This window comes from Galeopterus variegatus, unplaced genomic scaffold (genome assembly GCF_000696425.1).
Source record: "Galeopterus variegatus unplaced genomic scaffold, G_variegatus-3.0.2 Scaffold2482, whole genome shotgun sequence".
In the NCBI taxonomy this organism is placed as follows: domain Eukaryota; kingdom Metazoa; phylum Chordata; class Mammalia; order Dermoptera; family Cynocephalidae; genus Galeopterus; species Galeopterus variegatus.
The window spans coordinates 49931-69636 of record NW_007728593.1 but is presented as its reverse complement, the minus strand read 5'-3'; the positions used below and the strand labels follow the sequence as shown (position 1 = coordinate 69636).

Genomic DNA, 19706 nt, shown 5'->3' with positions numbered 1-19706 from the left:
TTAGTCAAATTCTTCCCTAAAGAGAATGTACTACATTTGTAACTTGGGGAAAATGTTATCAATAAAGAAGTTACATTCACGAACACCAAGGTCAAGGGTTTGGATTCTCTTACCAGCCAGCCACCAAAAAATAAATAAATTAATTAATTAATTAATTTAATTAAATAAGGTTAAATTTATGTTTAACCAGATGCCTGGATCCTGACAAAATGCTTATTTTAATACCCAATATAATAAACAAGTTCTCAATGTATAAATTATATATTTAGAGGTATGATTCCAACAAACACTTTTAAATGTATAACATTGACTTGTGTGATTAGCAAGAAAGTATTAATTAGGGAGAAATGCTTACATGAGCATTGGTATTTTTAAGTGTTATGCTATCATCTATAGAACATTTGTGACGCAGATAAATTAAAACAATTTTCCTATTAATTAGGTTGGAACTACAGTGATACAGGTTGTTCACTGCACAAGGGAACTTGGCTTCAGAGACAAAGGAGGGTTGAAATCCAGCCCCAGCTCTTATGACCATTTCTGTGCAGATGTGAGGGGCTACACCAGCCTAAAGGAAAGGGCAGGAGGGCGACTGGATCTACTTCACATAAAGGTGCTAAATGCGATCCTGAGACTGCTTTAAATGGCCAGATTAAGTCCCAACACCTCTATGAAAGTATCCAACTAAGGAAAAATCCATACAGATAACTCACTCTCTCTCTCTCTCTCTTTTTTTTTTTTTTTGATAGCTAGCCAGTATGGGGATCCAAACCCTTGACTTTAGTGTTACAACATTGTCCTCTAAACAACTGAGCTAACTGGCCAACCCTCTCTCTCTTTTTGAATGTAAAGTAATTACCATGGTTTTATATATATCCTCTTGATTTTTAATGTACTATTTTTACCCCTCTAGGTAAACTAGAAGCTTTTGAAGAACAGAGGTAACATGTCTTAAATGAGAAAACTGAGACCAGGGAGGAGGTATACACTTGGTGCTCAACAAATATTTTCTTTGATATTTGTCTTTGAAGAATAGAATCCCTTCCTGTTTGCTTGCTATTTTAAATTAGCTGGAAGAAAATCAAGAGCTTTTTAGTGCTGGTTTCATGCTCTAAAGAGACCAATATTCTGTAACCTAAGTTGTAATTTTCACATTCTCCATGGTTTTTAGTGTTGTATTAAACAGTCATTTTCGGAATTTGAATCAACTTTAGATAAAAGCCAAGTGTGAATTCTAAAGGTCATGGTCATCCTAAAAGGCTACATTCAACTATAGTTTCATAACCATAAAATTACACAATGAGAGAAACCAAGCACTCATACCCTCAATTCAAAACAATTCAAATCTCTGTGAGCCTTTTCAAGCAATTGTCAAGGGAAGCTGGGCTCAAAAACCTATTATAAAGGCTCCTTTTAAAGGAATAGTTATTATTTATGTTGGATTCTTTCTTAATTATTAGAAAAAAGAAGAATTTGCTACCAAAACAACAAAAGAAAGGAGGGGTAAAGACAGAAATTGAGGGGCTGGCCAATTAGCTCAGTTGGTTAGAATGTGGTGTTAATAATACCAAGGTCAAGGGTCCGGATCCCCCTACTGGCCAGGGGAAAAAAAAAAAAAAAAAAAAAAGGAAGAAGTAAGAAAGAAAGGGGGTGGGGGGTAGAGAGAGAGAGAGAGAGGGAGAGAAAGAAAAAGAAATTGAGAAGGAATAAGATAAAGTGATGAAGAAAAATTGAAGACAATACCAACCAGGATAAATATATTTAAAAGAGGTAGGAAAGAATGATAAAAAACTGAACACAATGATAAGTAGTGACTATCCTTCTACAGGTTAACAGGATAGGTGACAGTAGGACTGCTTTATCTTGCATATTTGTGGAAGTAGTGTAAAAAGGGAAGAGAAACAGTTCCTACTCTTTTTATTAACAAAGGTCTTATATTGTACAATAATAATACTCCCTCTCTTAAGACAGATTTTAAATCACTACTTTCACATGTCTATGGTCAACTGGTTTTCAACAAGGGTGTCAAGGCCATCTAATGGGGAAAGGACAGTCTTTTCAACAAATGGTGCAGGAACAATTAGCCACATGTAAAAGAATGAAGTTGAACCCTTACCTCACACCATATACAAAAAATAACTCTAAATAGATTAAAAACCTAAGTGTAAGAGCTAAAATCATAAAACTTTTATAAGAAAATATAAGGGGTTTTTACAAAAACAAACAAAATAAGAAATGAAGAAAATATAAGGGGTTTTCATGACCTTGTATTTGGCAAAGAATTCTTAGATATGACACCAAAAGTACAAGTGATGAAAGAAAAAATAGGTAAACTGGACTACATCAAAATTAAACACTTTGATCCTTCACAGATACCTGCAAGAAAGCGAAAAGACAACTCGTGGAATGGGAGAAAACATTTGCAAATCCTATCTGTGATAAGGGACTTGTATCCAGAATATATAAAGAACACTTAAAGCTCAATAATAAAGAGATAAATAACCCAGTTTTAAAAAGTGGGCAAATGATCTTAGTAGACCAAAGAAGATATACGAATAGCCAATAGCACATAGGAAAATGCTCAACATTGTTAGTCATCAGGGAACTGCAAATCAAAACCACCATGAGATACCACTTCACACCCATTAATTGGCTAGAATCAAAAAGTCAGATAATAACAAGTATTGGCAAGGATATGGAGATAGTGGAGGCCTCACACACTGCTGGTGGGAGTGTAAACTGGTGCAGCCACTTCAGAAAACAGGCTCACAGTTCCTCAAAGCATGAAACAGAGTTACCATATGATCCAGCCATTCTATTCCTAGGTATATGCCCACGAGAAACAAAAACATATATGCACAGAAAAGCTCATATACAGCTTGAATGTTCATAACAGCATTATTCATTAAGTTAAGGTAGAAACAACCCAAAAGTCCATCAACTGATGAAACTAAAAATATTTTATATGCTTATAATGAAATATTACTTGGCTATTAAAAGGAGTACTGAAACATGTGACAACATGAATAAACCTTGAAAACATCATACTAAGTGAAAGAAGACAGTCACAAAAGAACATACGTTATATGATTCCACTTATACAAAATGTTAGAACAGAGAAATCTATAGAGACAGAAAGTAGATTGGTGATTGCTTAGGGATGAGGGGCGTAGATGGAGGAATCGAGGAGTGATAGCCAAGATGTAAGGGGTCTCTTTATGAAGTGGTAAAAATGGTCTAAAATTGACTACAGTGATTGTTACACAAATCTGTGAATATACTAAACACCATTGAATTGTATGCTTTAAATGGGTGAACTGTATGGTATGCAAATTATATCTCAATAAAACTGTCAAAAATCATTACTTTGGTGTTTTCATTTACTAATTCATTCATTCAATATATACTTATTGACCATCTCCTATGACCCAGGAGATGCAGAAGTGAAAACACATGGTCCCTCCCCCTAAGTTCCTTCCTAAGAAGGGAAGCAAACATTAAAAACCTATGTGCAAGGCACATAAGTGCTATAAGAGAGGTACAGGTATCTGTAGAATGAAGAGGAAGCCAGAGGATAAAATACCTAAGTCTACCAGAGGGAGCTCTCAAGCTCCAAGTTAAGAAGAAATGGGAGCTGGCCCTGGAGGCCAGTGAGAAGACACAGGATTAAGGAGCAGCAGACACATGTATGATGCGAGTGAGATGTCAGGACAAGTAGTTCGGTGTCGAGGTGCAGCAGGACGGAGGAGGGCAGAAGGGCAGGATGCAGTGAGCTATGAATGAGCAATAGGCAGAGATTAGGTCAGAAAGGCTTCACATCCTGTGGGTGACAGAGAGCCACAGAAAAATTCTGAGCTCCTGAGTGTCAATCAGGATAACAAAATGGACAGCATAATGATCCTTTTATATGCCGTTGACCAGTCACCTTTCTGCTTTCCATTACGACAGTCTTGCTTTCAGTTCAGCAAATGTATAAGGCACTTACTGGATACCTTGTCCTGCGCTGGTCACTGGAATTCAAAGATAAGACAAGGTTCCTACTCTGCAAGACCAGGAGGAAGCAAAGTAAACAAACTTCTTGAGAGCTGGGAAGAGCTCCTTCCTATATACTTTGATTTCACCCCCTGGCTGGAAACCAGCAGGGGGTCATCAGCACCAATGAACCAATTGCTAACCTCAGCTAAGAGAAATGGGAAAAAGAAACATTCAGGAAGCTGGAGCCACTGGTGTGTAGGCAGATGCTTAGCGATTCCTGACCATCTCTTAGCATGGACCAGAGGGAAGGGAACTGTCTGCCAAGGTGGAATGTGATGGAAAGGACAGACTTCACAGTTCTTTCCAAATCTATCTGTCCTGGTACAGGAAGGAAACATGATGAGTACAAAACAATATGCTAGGGCCATGCAAAAGGGCATGACCTGGTCGATTACCTTCTCCTGTCTCGCCTATTAGCACACGTGGCTCTGGGGAGGTAGTGGCAAAGGCTTTGCACCTCAGGACTGTGATTTCCAAGCTGTGGTTGGGTTCTATGATCCTGAGCTGCTTCTCCTATGTAATAAGTACAATAATACTCACCTCAACAGAGCTGTTGTAAAAATTAGAGCTAATCTGTTTAAAGCATCTAGCATACCTCCTGCCACTTTGGAGCAGTGAACAAAGGATACACGTGGTACATACACACACATCCCTGACAGCCTGCCCTTGTGGAGGTCTGACAACAGTCTGAACTGGCCAGAAGAACCAGTCCCAAGCATTTGGGGAGGATGGCATCAGGTGACAGGTGAAACAGAGAAAAGCTGAAGAAGTTAAATTACTTAAAAGGATGTTTTATATTCTAGAAAATGCCAACATCAATGCAAAAATTATTTTTGTTTAGGATATTAAACCACAATAGAATAGAGAAGACATTAAAAAAAAAAATTGGGGGTGGTGATTCCTCAGGTTTGTTCTGTTTGTGAAGATGTATTGAGCTGTACAATTACAATAGGTGCATTTTACAGATATTACATTTTAATAAATTTAACTCTATAGTTAAAGTTTAAATACAAATTGAATTTTATTGAAAACTTAGAAATGTTATTTTGATTTTCTTTCTGGTCTGAAAGACTCTTTTGTCATGGGCTCTGAAATTAATAAACGCTTCCTGTAATTTGGAGCCTTTTCCATTTGGTGGAACAATGCATTTGCTTGCCCTCCCAAGCTATGTGTGAAGAAACTAATTAAGCACGGATGTTTCCATTCAGCAAACAAAGCAAGAAAAACAAAGCAGCAACTACACCCCCTTGCAATCATCTCTGCATTCAACACAAAGCCACCAACCAAGGGAGCCTCCACACAAAGCCTTTAATCATGGAAGAATATCCTCCATGTTTAAACACTTGAAGCCATATTAAAATGAAAATGTCACACATCCATACATAATGAATCTATTGGTGTCACCCCTGGAATATCCACTTTTACTTTACTCCAATATGTGCCTCTTTTCTCAGAAGGACCCACCCCCACTTTTGCTCAGTGAGTGCTCTCTTTTCCTCTCTGTGGCAGAACCTTTAGCATAGCCTCACCCTTCCCTATCCCCCTTGATATGCTTTAAATTCTCAAAACTTAAAAACAAATGAGTAATTTCTTCTAGAAAGGACTCTGAGTTTTCAAAACTTTTCCAGATGGATCAACTGACACTCAATCTGAAATAGGGTGCTTGGATTGAAAGCATGTGGCATTCAGTAATGGGCCACAATAATCAACCACATTGTATATCGACAAAATAAAATTAAAAAAAAAAAAAAAAAGCATGTGGCATGTGGTATTCCATTTCCACAGGTTCCCTGTAAGGAATTTAAAATTTTAATTCTCAATGTCGACTGTGGGAAAGTAAAGAGCCTGTGCTATGAGCTATTGGCTGGGAGCACTCTCTAGCAAATGGAGGGTTATAAAGCATGTTACTTAGCCCATCTTAAATTCACCTTTTTACTTGTATATTGGTGATGGAAATATCTCTTTCTTAGAGCTATAGAAAGGATTAAATAAAATAATGTGTGAAAAATACTCAGGAAGATATCTAGAACACGGAAGTGCTCTGTAAATAATGGCTATGAATATTATTCTTATCTTCTGAATGTTTGTCATCATAACCTACAACCAACATATACAATTAGAGTAAACTCAGAATAATAAATATCTACTACTGGTTTTACTCAAATTTGAACTTTCCACAGGTTAGGAAAGGAAGAAAGGAACTTCCTTTCTAAATAAATATTACCATGTATTCATTTATCTATTCAACTCCTCAACAAACATTTATTGGGTACATGCTGTGTGCAGGACATTGAGCCTACAAAGTTGTGTGAGTCCTCAAGATCCATGACCTGAGAAAGCTTATAGTCAAGCTGGAGAGACTGAAACATCAAGCATGGTCGCCCTGGAGAGAGGGCTACTGGGCTGGGACCCTGGGTGACGCAGGAGCAGAGAGGAAGGGAGCCAGCATAATTCATTATAATCCAACCACACTCCATGCTCATACAACAGTGGCCACTGAGAGCACCAGGTGCCCCTTGCAACCATCACATCATACATGGTACACAATCAGAACAAAATCAAAAAGAGCAAGTGACTTTTCCATTATAGAGTGTGGGCAATTCTGCCTGCCTGTCCACTCAAGGAGAAGGGAGGCAAGAACTGCTCTCAGTTCCTAGGTGGGTCTCACAGGCTCTGTCAATCAGGGTCTTAGCAATAAGGATGTGCAAATGGGTTAATCAGAGATAGTCTGTAATAAACTACTAAAGCTATGGGCAGGGTTAAGGGAAGTTAGAAGGGATGACAAAGCTCCAGGGCTGGCAGATTGGGGTGGTCATTTATAATTTTAGGCCTTAGGGTTATGAAGGGAAGGAAGTTTCTAGAGCCCAAAGCAGAAAGATGTAAGGAGAGGGCTGCCTAACAAGCAGTGTGGCTTTCAACAGTGAGGAGGGACCAGGAGAATAAATACTCTGACCTGACTCTCCCCTCTCCTACCTACTTTCTGCGAGCACCTCCTGCTGACCGGGCCAAAGCAGAAGCCAGAGGGCAATGGAGCCTATCAGTGCAGCCCACACAGGTCAGCCTCCTGGACACACAGCAGGTCAGAAAAGGGTAGTGAGTGATCTGGAAAGACAAACAGAAATGTTCCACACATGCGCCGAGTATCTCACCATGCTGAATCTAATTCGAGTTACCTGTGTTTTTTATGTAACATGAATAACACAGGATACTTTTTGACTATATGCATTTTTGCTTATATGTTAGAAACTTAACCTGTCCTGCACTAGATGAGACCTCGTTACCTGTGTTTTTTATGTAACATGAATAACACAGGATACTTTTTGACTATATGCATTTTTCCTTATATGTTAGAAACTTAACCTGTCCTGCACTAGATGAGACCTCTTTGGATTTTATCTCATTTGCCCTCACAGCAAGCCTGTGAATTATACATTTTCTTCCCATTTTACAGATGAAAAAACAGACTCAGATAGGTTGACTGTCTTACTAGTAAGTGGCAGGAGAAGAATTCTGACCCATGCTTCTCCAACTCCAGAAATCTGAAATATTTTTTTCCAATCAACCAACTTGAAAAGTAATTACAGAGATTAATCAGCAAAATCAACATTACAGAAACTTGGTTCATAGCCCTGAAATTACATAGGACTAGAAAAACTTGACAGAAGTAACCAGTATAGTCAATCTCCACGTCACTGAATCCAGTTCACTGTTCAAACAGCAACGTGTTTACCTTTAAGTCAATTCACTTCTAAATAATCAACCAGAGCTAAAAATCTGCTGATGACAATCTAGGGCTGATGATTTCTGACAAGCACAGCTGGCCTGCTGACTGTCCTGCATGGTAACAAAGCTCTAATATTATTGCCATATATTATACAGGAGAGAGTGGGTGGCATTACCATTGTTTTAGTGGTTGGGTGATAATACTCCTTGGATCTCTCAGGTTTCTTCATGTCTTACAAGCAGAAGCACTTTCAAGACTGCACAGGAAACAGATTTGGAAGATACAGGTAGTGTATTCCTCTGGGGCAAAAAGGAAGATTTGTTTTCTACCAGTATAATCAAGATACTGTCTCCCAGGACACCAGGAAGGTTTGCTTGAAGACCATTATAAAAGACTCAGGTTCTCAAGCTTGGAGTCCTTCTGTACCAGCACGCAATCTGGGTTATGATACTCTGGCAACTGCTACTGCTGAGTAATAAGCTGTCTTTATCCTGATTCAAGCATTTCTTGTTTTCTGTCACCATCCCTGAAATGGTGGCAAGCAAATTTGTTAGCTCCAAAGTCGGGTAAAACCTCAGCCTCTTAACAGTGCTTGACATTAGTAACATAGTATCAAAATCATCCCTGATCATTCAAATAAACAACAGTAAAAGGTAACAACTTTTAACCACTAACACTGCAATCTTAGGATACTCCTCAAATAAACCAAGAAGGCAGGAAACTCTTTTCCAAAACCACTAATTAATTGGGAAGCACAAATAAACTGAAAATGTATATAACATATTAGAAAATATTTTTATTACAGTTTTCAAAATAGTTAAAACATATTTTTGAAGATAAAATTTGAATCAATTTGCAGAACTCACGATCTCAGTTCGAAAAACACTTATATTGGAAATAGAATGAGATAGAGTCAAAAGCTTGAAGTCAGTGAAGCTTCAAGCTTCACTCCAGCTCTATATCTTACAGTCTATATCAGTCATTAAACCTCTCTATAGTTCATGTACCCCATTTCTACAATGAGATTAATTTTGCCAGGTGAATACAACTCACAGAGTTGTACACAGGATCAAACAAATTAATGTATAAGATGCTTTGTAAACTCTAAAGAAGCCAAACAAGATTGCTTATCATTAAAACAAACTCTCCATCGTTCTTTCATGGTGCAAGCTCAACAGCTCATAGCAATCACTACATACAGAGTTCTTTGTTCACTGACAAATATTTATTGTGCCAGGCACTAGGAGAAAGCAGGAGAAAGATACCAGGGCACATGGTAGAGAAACCTCTGATAATATAAAACACACAGAAGGCTTTGCCCCTTTGGATACAGTTTCTCCCTTCTATTTCTCTCCAGTCTTATGGGAGAGAGAATAAAGGAAGCAGTGGTAACTCAATAGAGATTTGATGGCATACATGCACATTAAAACAATTCTTCAATGAGGTCTAAACTCCTAAGCAGGATGAACAGACTACGTACTATAGGCTGGAGAGAGAAACTCCTGCTGCTGAAAAAATCAAGACCCTCCAGATGAAAAACTTGATTAATATCTCTATGACCCAGACCTAGAAGGGATTTAACTGCATTTTAAGACTGAGGTTATATTAGGATTGAGAAGTCTCCTCTAAACATGAAGATGAAATCAACATTAGTTTAAAATGTGTATTTCAATTACTGTTTAGTAAGAAAAGTCCAAATGTACCTCAAACTCATAATCTCTTTTATAGCTAATTCTCTTAAAACATCGAGCACTTTATAATCCTGAGTTCAACGTTTTTTCTTAAAGAGATCTATTCTGCCAACTGCTGAAAGGCAATCATGTTTTGCAGTTTAGAACATGCAGCCAAAACACTTACCATCTGAAGGCAGCATACACAGATTCAATGTTGTTCTTTTAAGTTATGGATATTTATCCTGTTTACAAAGATACCCTTTGAAAACTAAAACTTGTACTGTTTGGGGAGAATGTGACTTATGTTCATGTGCTGGGTATCTGGGGTATTTGTGCCCATGAAAAATTAATTGGGAAACTGTCCTCCTGGAGAGATCCTGGATGCGATGCCTTGTTCTTTGCAGCTTTGGTCCGTCAACTGGCCATAGTGAAGGCTCAATGGAGCCAGCTGATAAAAATGCATTGTGCCCTGAATATGCTTAGATGAATTTCTCAAAACAGCAGTCAGAGCATCAATCCAGAAGCACACATCCTCATTCTCATATGCCCCCCAAGCTGGCAGCAGATGAGCAATAGAATACACTCATACTCTGAAGACAGCCCTGTCCTGTGTGCTTATACATATTAGTCCATTTTATGCCCACAAGAAGTCTATGAGGTCAAAACAATCAGTATCTCCATTTACTAGATGGGCAAGTGGAGGCATAGAGAGGTGAAGTCACTTGCCCTAAGGCATGGAGCCATGATGCACACCCAGGTAGCCTGGCTCCTGAGCTCTTAACTGCATGCTAGGCTATATCTTAAAATAATATGATAAAATAAGAATAGTAGATGCCACTTATTCATGTTATTATTTACTACTCTAAGAGCAGCAGCCAACATTTCTTGGGCTCTATGCCAAGCATTGTGCTTAGCACTGTACAGACATACCTCATTTAATCCTTCCCACTCCAAGTAGGTTCCAGCCTTATCTCCAGTGAAGACTGCAGATCAGAGAGGTTAAGCAGCCTGCTCAAGGTCACAGAGCAGGTAAGTGTGAGGCTGGGATTGGAGACCAGGGCTCTGTGACTCCAAAGCCCACACCTACGGTCACTCACTATGCAGGATTCATGTCACCAGCTCCCCTATAACTTTCCTCACACTGGGACACCCTGAAAAGGCCAACTTCTAGCCTTTTAATTAGCATTTGTTCCAGTACCTCTCAAGTAAGGTAACTGGAGTGGCATAGATACTAAGCGAGAGCTGAGTCATTGAAATTTTAGTCCTGAGTCACAGCTTTGTCCTTCAAAACAGGAGATTGTGAAGTATCACCATGGGTTAAAAAGCCAGGATACCCCCAAATCAGCCAAATCAGCATGGTTCAGCAAAACCTCAGTCAGAAACCACGGAGTTTCACAAAGTCCTATTAATAACACAGAATAAACAAGCTAGAGAAGAGCCAAAGGAAATATTGACATCATGACCAGCCCCTCAGAGCTGGGAAATTGTAGAGATGGCAGTGGCCTCAACACCTGCCACCCTGGCTTCAGGTCTCACCTCTGTCCTTCTCCAGCTGTGTCACCATCATGCACAAATTATTTAACTGTGTTGGGTCCCATCTGAAAATGGGATGATAAAATAATGCTCCATCTATTTTGTAAGGAAGTTCATAAATAAATGGAAGTGACTTAAGTTTAATTTACAAATAAAAGACATTGCTGTTTTTTTACCATGTCTATAGACTACCATGCAGATTTACCATGAAGGAGAAATATTTTCCTCTCATTTTCTAGTATCTGCTTAAATATCCTGGTATATTTTCAGTAAATTTTATGGAAAATTTTACACCCTTACCATTAAAAATTTCCTGTTACATTTTAAGGTAAATTACATTTTAAAAGTAAATGTTGATTACTTTCATTTAATCTCCATTAAAGGGAATGGATAGGATGTATTAATGGCCTAGTGGCAACAAGTTTGGGCTTTGGACTCCTGGGCTCAAATTCCAGCTATTTACTGGTGAGGTAATCTTGGGTAAGAGATTTAACCTCTCCCTGCCACATTTTCCTCATCCATAAAATGGGGACAATAACAGCATCTAACTCAGAGTTGTTATGATAATCAAATAAAGTGAATTAGTCAGGATGTCTGCCACATAGTCAGCAATCAACAAATATCTATTGTTATTATGATAAAAGGAACACAACAAAAGGAACACATATTTTGCAAGACCTTCATTCACAAATGTTAGAGCTATCCCAAACAGGGTTCTCACTAAAAGAATATAGGAAAAAATCTTCAATACTAAAGAAAATACTTGAAAAGATGAGCTACAAACAAAACTAGTCACTTTTTAATGCTATAAAAATAAAGTATCTAAGACTTATGAAATAACAGTACATGCTGAAATTCATGGAAAAGATGACCTAGAAAACAAGGAAAATGCATAAAAAATAGTGTACACATTAAATATGATTTATCAAACAGGTAAACAGAATTGCCAATATCAATTTGTCCCATGCATGTTCCAGCAACCAAAAGCAGAGGCCAAGGTTTGCAAGGTGGCAGCTAGGTCACCCAAGATTAAATACTTACAAAAGTACTTTTTCTTAGCCCTAATTTCACAAGCAGTTTGAAGAAATAAATTTACTTGGAAATTGAGACATTGAACACTAATGACTGGAAAGTCAATTGCACACAGAAAAAGTAAAGCAATATTGATCAACTTGTCCAAAAGTTTATTCACACTTATCAGGAAATATTTACCGTCTACAATTGGCCAGGCACGTGTTAAGCCATAAGAGATAGAAAGAAGGATGATAAGGCAGTCCCTATCCTTAAGTTTCTTAGTCTAATACAGTGAACATTCAAAGATAATATTTTAACACAGCTCTTTGTTAGTGTGAACAGGGAAAAGCAGCACCTCACTCAGTCCTAAGGGTGTATGGAAGGAGTCCCAGGAAAAGTCACATTTAATGTGAAGCCAGGCTGCCAGTTAGCTCAGTTGGTTAAAACATGGTGTTGACTGCACCAAGGTCAAGGCTTCAGATCCCTGTACTCGCCAGCTGCCCCACCCCCACCCCCCAAAACACCTTAACATGAAGCCAAGAGGAGCTCGAATGACCTAGGCAAGGAGTGAAAATGCTATAAAGAGTCTTCTAGGCAAAGGGAACAGCATTTGCAAAAAAGTGTATCAGGTTGACACTTCCCTACTCCCTACTTTCCAATGGCTTCCCATTCACTTAAATAAAATTCTGACCATGGCCTTAAGGGCCCTATATGCTCTGGCCCTGACTCATCTTCTACTACTTTCCTCTTTACTTTCTGCCCTCTGGACACTTTGGCCTCTTTGCTGTCCTTAAACATGCTAAGCACATTCCCACCCTAAAGCCTTTACCCTTGCTGTTCCCTCTGCCTGGGGTGTCCTTCTACCAGACATCCTCAAGGCTCACTTTATTCAATGCCACCTCTTCAGTGACATCTTCCCTGCCCCCACCCCTCATCTAAAACACTTCGCCACCCTCAGTATGTCTATTTTTCTTTGTAGCACCGATGACCACCTGTGTGATGCTACATTGTGTCTTCATGTGTGTATCCCTTTAATGTCTGCTCATCAACTAGAATGCAAGCTGCATGAGGGCAAGGGCTTTCTCTGTCTTTGGTTCATGGCACATATCTAGTGCCTATAACTGTGCCTGGCATGTGGTGAGGTCTTAATAAAAATCTGTTGACTAATTAATGGATTCATAAATCTCTTGAAGACAGAGAGGAGTCTTGGGTGGCTCAGAGACACACAGCTAGTGAATGGCACACAGGATTGGAAGGAGAGAAGCAACACAGGATGGGGCTGGAGTAAGACTGTTTTCTCGAAGGTGTGAACAACTTTCTTTAACTTTTCTTCTTTTTATCTTGCCATCATACCTATCCCAATAGCCATAACAGTTCTCTATCACACATTTTCAATTATTGCTAATCCCTGCCTGTCCCTTAGTGCTGTTACCCAGATCCCAAAAGATAAGCTGTTGCTAGAGAAGAGTGTTACGAAATCCCCTGTTCTCCTTCCATAAAAATGACATGCACATTTTTCACAACATATAATGTTCTAGTTTGAAGGGATCAGCACAGTAATATAAATACCTAATACTTGCTAGAATTTTACAAAAGAAACTAAGAAAGTAAAAGAAAACAGCAACAGAACTCATACACACACTCAAGTATACAAACGAAGCATCGATAGATCCCCTCCGTTCAAATTCAAGTGAGTAGGGGGATGAGGGATTTTCTATACTTCAATATAGAAAGCAACTGATTGGAAAACTAGTACATACTGGGACATTAATTGGTGATGTAGGACTAGCTCCAGAAACAGGCAAACAGAACTGGGACAGAGCACATAACACAGCAAAAACAGAACTGAGAATGGTCACCACTATCTTGTCCATGTCTGGAATGGCTTTCACCTGTGGGGTCTCACTCCACACTAGAGATCCTGAGCTAAACACTTAAGTACTTGACATGGTTTATTCTTTTAATCCCTACGGCTATACTAAGAGGTAGGTGCTATCAGTCCTCCTGTGTCACAAATGAGGACACTGAAGTTTACAAAGGTGAGGTGACAAGGCTAGACTTCAAACTCTGTCTGCATCTTACCCATCATGCTACTTAACCTGACCTCTCAGACCACACCCCCACCCACTGCAGAGGAAGCTCTTTTATGTGACAAATCTATATTTTTCAGCTCCCTAAAGCCTTGTAAGGCAGCCAGAGTTAAGGAGAAGGTGCTGTTGCTTCTGTACTCCTTTCTCTAATGGTTGTCCTGTGAAAAAACAAGGAAGGTAGGACAGGAAAGAGCCCACAGAAGCAGCAGATCAACTCAGAGACAGACCACTTGGGGGATTCAAGATCCACCAACTAGGGCCAAACAAGGAAGGTAGGACAGGAAAGAGCCCACAGAAGCAGCAGATCAACTCAGAGACAGACCATTTGGGGGATTCAAGATCCACCAACTAGGGCCAGCCCGTGGCTCACTCGGGAGAGTGCGCTGCTGATAACAATAATGATCGGTTCGGATCCTATATAGGGATGGCCGGTTGGCTCAATAGCTGAGCGTGGTGTTGGCAACACCAAGCCAAGGGTTGAGATCCCCTTACCAATCATCTTTTTTAAAAAAAAAAAAAAGATCCACCAACTAAACACTCCTGGGCTACAAGTTGGCTCAATAGCTGAGCGTGGTGTTGGCAACACCAAGCCAAGGGTTGAGATCCCCTTACCGATCATCTTTTTAAAAAAAAAAAAAAGATCCACCAACTAAACACTCCTGGGCTACAGAACATAAAAGAGCTGAAAGATTACTCCTTGTAGACGCCCTGCTAGGTGAAGTTCACTCACTACTCAGCTCTTGACCAGACCTTGCACCTCCTCTGCACTTGACACTGGTTCTCTAGCTGTTAACAAGACTGAACCTCCAAGTTATACAACAGTATTTAAAAGAGGGAAAGGGCATCTGCATCACTTGGTGGCAAACATCGTGAAGTTCACTCACTACTCAGCTCTTGACCAGACCTTGCACCTCCTCTGCACTTGACACTGATTCTCTAGCTGTTAACAAGACTGAACCTCCAAGTTATACAACAGTATTTAAAAGAGGGAAAGGGCATCTGCATCACTTGGTGGCAAACATGAAGCTCCATCCTCTTGGTTTTACTTCTGGAATTTTGTTAAATCGACTTAAATATAGAAAATATGATTTGAATAAATTCTTTATTAAGAATCTTATGAAATTGACCTAATTTCTGGCAAAGAGAAAAGCAAATGGGTGATGAATTTCTTCATATTAAAAGGAACAGTTATATAACCAGCCCCCACAGCAGAGCCAGGCTGAAGTCAACATGATGAAAGACCGAAATAGCCTTGCTTCTCTCTACAAGTCAAGACTCCACTGGGGGATTTCACAGGGACATACTTCTCATACAGCCTCTGTCCTCTCATAAAGGCCTTCACTTCGTTGTCCAATGGGAAGGTGCCGTCATCCTTTCTAAAGCGGTAGAAGAGTTTGACATCCTTGAACTCCTTATGCTCATCACACACTGAAACACAACATACACAGAGAAGCAGATAAAAATAAAATCACTCGTTTAATTATTCAGCTGACATAAGATGCTAATTAAAAATCATTGGATTACCTAATTCTCGAAGCATGTGAGTATTATATCATAATATAGCATATGAGATTATACATGTAAAGTATTTATTACAGTACCTGGTAGAGAGTAAGTACTCAGTATTACTAGCTATCATCATCACCATCATTATTATTATTATCTATTAAGAGGTTTACAAAATGCAAGTCATCATTCATTCCACAAACTCTTCTTGAGCATGATTTTGGGGCAGGCATCAGACTCAAAGAATGTGAAATCTAGTGAGATAAAGAGAAATGTCAATGTATACAGAAGTCCCCCTTACCTGGGGTTTTACTTTCCACAATTTTGTTACCCATAGTCAATAGCAGTCCCCAAACAGGTGAGTTTAGTACAATAAGAAATTTTGAGAGGGTCAGGGAGAGACTGCATTCACACTTTTATTGTTATAATTGGTCTATTTTTATTAATAGGTTTTTTTGTTAATCTCTTATTGTGCCTAATTTATAAATTAGGACTGGCTGGTTAGCACAGTTGGTTAGAACACAGTATTATAACACCAAGGTCTATGGTTTGGATCCCCCTACTACAAATTAAACTTTATCATAGACATGTATGAGGGGTCTTCAAAAACTTCATGAAAAGATTTGTATTATCTTTTCATTCCTTTTTCCATGAACTTTTTGAAATACCCTCATACATATGGGAAAAAACATAATATGTACAGGGTTCTGTACTATCCATAGTTTCTGGCCTCTACTGGGGATCTTGGAATTTATTCCCTGTGGTAAGTACTACTGTAATTAAAATACAGTGTAATTAGGCTAAAGAAGTAAGGAGAAACTGCAGTGGGAGAACAAAGGAGTGTCCAGTACCCCAGTAACCCAGTAACCCAGCCTTGGGGAATGGAAGCTTCCCTGAAAAGTTTGCATGTAAGTGGAGAACTAAAGAATAAGTAGAAATTGGGCAAAAATGAAGAGAAAGGGTATTCAAGCCCAAAAGAACAACAGAATATACAAAAGTCTAGGCCAGGTTGAGAGATTTCAAGGAGATATGCTCATGAATATGCTCATGAATGTTCACTGAACCACTAAAAGTAACAGCAAAAACTTGGAAACAGCCTAAATGACCATCAACAGGAGAATGGATGGCATAATTATACACGGCATACTACACAGCAGCAAAACTCAACAGATATACTATCGGCATGGATGAAACTCACAAACAGCACGTTGATCAAGTTGGAAAAGAATAAACATGCATCTCTATCATAGTTTAAAACATTCAAAACAATATGATACATTGCTCAGAGATGCATATACAGAAAAGTATAAAGAAGCACACATAGAAATAACCCAAATGCCTCTTGGAGGAAGGAAGGGAATACAGCTGGGGAGAGGTACACAGGAGATAATATAAAGTAAAATGTTTTATTTCTTAAATAAGTAGGCTCATAAAAAGATGAACTCTTTTGTTTCCTCTCAAGACACCTTGACTGCTGCCATCTCACTCACCATGATGAATAATGCCCCGGTCTGCTAATTTCTGCATGAGTTTAATTGCTGTCTCTTGAAACACAACATACACAGAGAAGCAGATAAAAATAAAATCACTCGTTTAATTATTCAGCTGACATAAGATGCTAATTAAAAATCATTGGATTACCTAATTCTCGAAGCATGTGAGTATTATATCATAATATAGCATATGAGATTATACATGTAAAGTATTTATTACAGTATCTGGTAGAGAGTAAGTACTCAGTATTACTAGCTATCATCATCACCATCATTATTATTATTATCTATTAAGAGGTTTACAAAATGCAAGTCATCATTCATTCCACAAACTCTTCTTGAGCATGATTTTGGGGCAGGCATCAGACTCAAAGAATGTGAAATCTAGTGAGATAAAGAGAAATGTCAATGTATACAGAAGTCCCCCTTACCTGAGGTTTTACTTTCCACAATTTTGTTACCCATAGTCAATAGCAGTCCCCAAACAGGTGAGTATAGTACAATAAGAAATTTTGAGAGGGTCAGGGAGAGACTGCATTCACACTTTTATTGTTATAATTGGTCTATTTTTATTATTAGGTTTTTTTGTTAATCTCTTATTGTGCCTAATTTATAAATTAGGACTGGCTGGTTAGCACAGTTGGTTAGAACACAGTATTATAACACCAAGGTCTATGGTTTGGATCCCCCTACTACAAATTAAACTTTATCATAGACATGTATGAGGGGTCTTCAAAAACTTCATGAAAAGATTTGTATTATCTTTTCATTCCTTTTTCCATGAACTTTTTGAAATACCCTCATACATATGGGAAAAAACATAATATGTACAGGGTTCTGTACTATCCATAGTTTCTGGCCTCTACTGGGGATCTTGGAATTTATTCCCTGTGGTAAGTACTACTGTAATTAAAATACAGTGTAATTAGGCTAAAGAAGTAAGGAGAAACTGCAGTGGGAGAACAAAGGAGTTATCGCCAGAGGACTCTGTAGAGACTCCCCACCAAGGAGATGTACACCCTGGATCATGGACTTCCCAGCCTCCAAAACCGTAAGAAATAAATGACCAAGTTTCAGGTGTTCTATTAAAAGCAACAGAAGATGAACTAATACAGAAAGAAATGAAGAACTAGACCTTTTCTCTGACAGTGAGGCCTCCCAGGCACAACAATAAACTGGGGGACCAGTCCAAGGGCCGAAATATCCCTCCATAGCTGTGGGATCCACCTCTGACTATGCAAAATGAACACTAGGACATGAAACTGAACATGATCTCATAAGCAAGACTCTCCCCTTCCCACCACCCTGAGCCCTTCAGCTATGAAAAAAAGTGTAACTAATAGTTAGCTGTCAAAGTCTAGCTTGGAGAGGAAGTGACATTCTGAGATAATTTGGAAAGGGGCCAAGGAGATGTCACCTGCCTTATGTCAGAGCACAGATAGAAAATGGACAAAAGCAAGGATGGAGCTACCTACATTCAGCACAAACATGATGGAAAAAAGCAAACAGCTATGCAAAATGCTAAAGCAAAAAAAGATAATACCAAAGATAAAAGAAAAAAGGAGAGAAGGAAGAAAGAGAGCATGCAATAGATAAAAAGAAGAGCCCACTCTGAAAGAAAACAAAACTCAAGAAACAGAAAGAAATTACCCTAAAGTATTCTGAACTATAAAGCAAACAAACAAACAAACATGAATTCAGTAAAATAAGATGAAATGATTAAGAAAAGGGAGATACAGATGTTAGGAAACAAACTGAAGTCAGACAACACCATTAATAAACAAATTAGTAACAGCAAGGACAAATAAATTACACAGCTGAAAACTGAAAAAAAAAAAATTTTTTTTTTTTATTCGGCAGCTGGACAGTATAGGGGTTGAACCTGAAAACTGAATTCTGATTGAAAAAAGCCTTTAATAAAAAAAGGAGAAAGACAAAGCAATTAAAGCAAATAAAAAGAAGTTAATAGATAGGAAAGTTTTACAAAACTACTAAATCTGGGCTGGCAGTTGTCACTTGGTTACAGCTCAGTATTATAACACCAAGGTGAAGGGTTCAGATTCCTACTGGCCAGCTACCAAAACCAAAAACAAACAAAAAAACTACTGAATCAATTCCTAATATTTCCTCAATATAAACACAATTAGTTTAAACAAAACCAAGCAAAATAGCCACCACAGCACTACTCCAAGGAAGGCTTGGGCGATTTTCTGAACAGAAGAGGTTGCAAAAGTATTTCACAGCAAGCCAATGAGCTCAGCTCTTCCCAACAATGAGGACATGTTCTGGTTACGGCATGATGTTTCAGGAAGTACAGACCCATCAAGATTCCTACAAGGACCATCAAGATTCCTACAAGGTTCCATTTCATACAGCTCTCTCAGTTCTTTTCTGAGTTTCACCCCAAAATGCCATTTCTGAGGACAGTTAGAAAGACAGGACTAGGAACACAAAGACTTGGCTCTCGCCCTGCACTGCCAGTAATTTTACGATGGCCCAACCCTGAGTATCACTGTTCTCATTGGTAATTTGGAGACACTGGTATTCAACTATGCACTAGGCATAGTTTTATCTACTTCATGGGCATTAATTCTCATGACAACTCCCCAAGGCAGGTTAATTCCAAAACCACAAATGA

The 19706-nt window shown here is 38.8% G+C and overlaps 1 protein-coding gene across 1 annotated transcript in view; it reads right to left on the bottom strand.

Moving 5' to 3' along the window:
- Positions 1 to 19706, bottom strand: part of LOC103597978 (DEP domain-containing mTOR-interacting protein-like) — a 143238-nt gene that overhangs the window by 77343 nt on the left and 46189 nt on the right. Inside the window, exons 8-9 of the mRNA XM_008581876.1 lie at positions 17066 to 17119; positions 15374 to 15497 (exon numbers count right to left, since the gene is read on the bottom strand). Of these exons, the coding sequence (XP_008580098.1) occupies positions 15374 to 15497; positions 17066 to 17119 (178 nt within the window). The remainder of the gene's footprint in view (positions 1 to 15373; positions 15498 to 17065; positions 17120 to 19706) is intronic.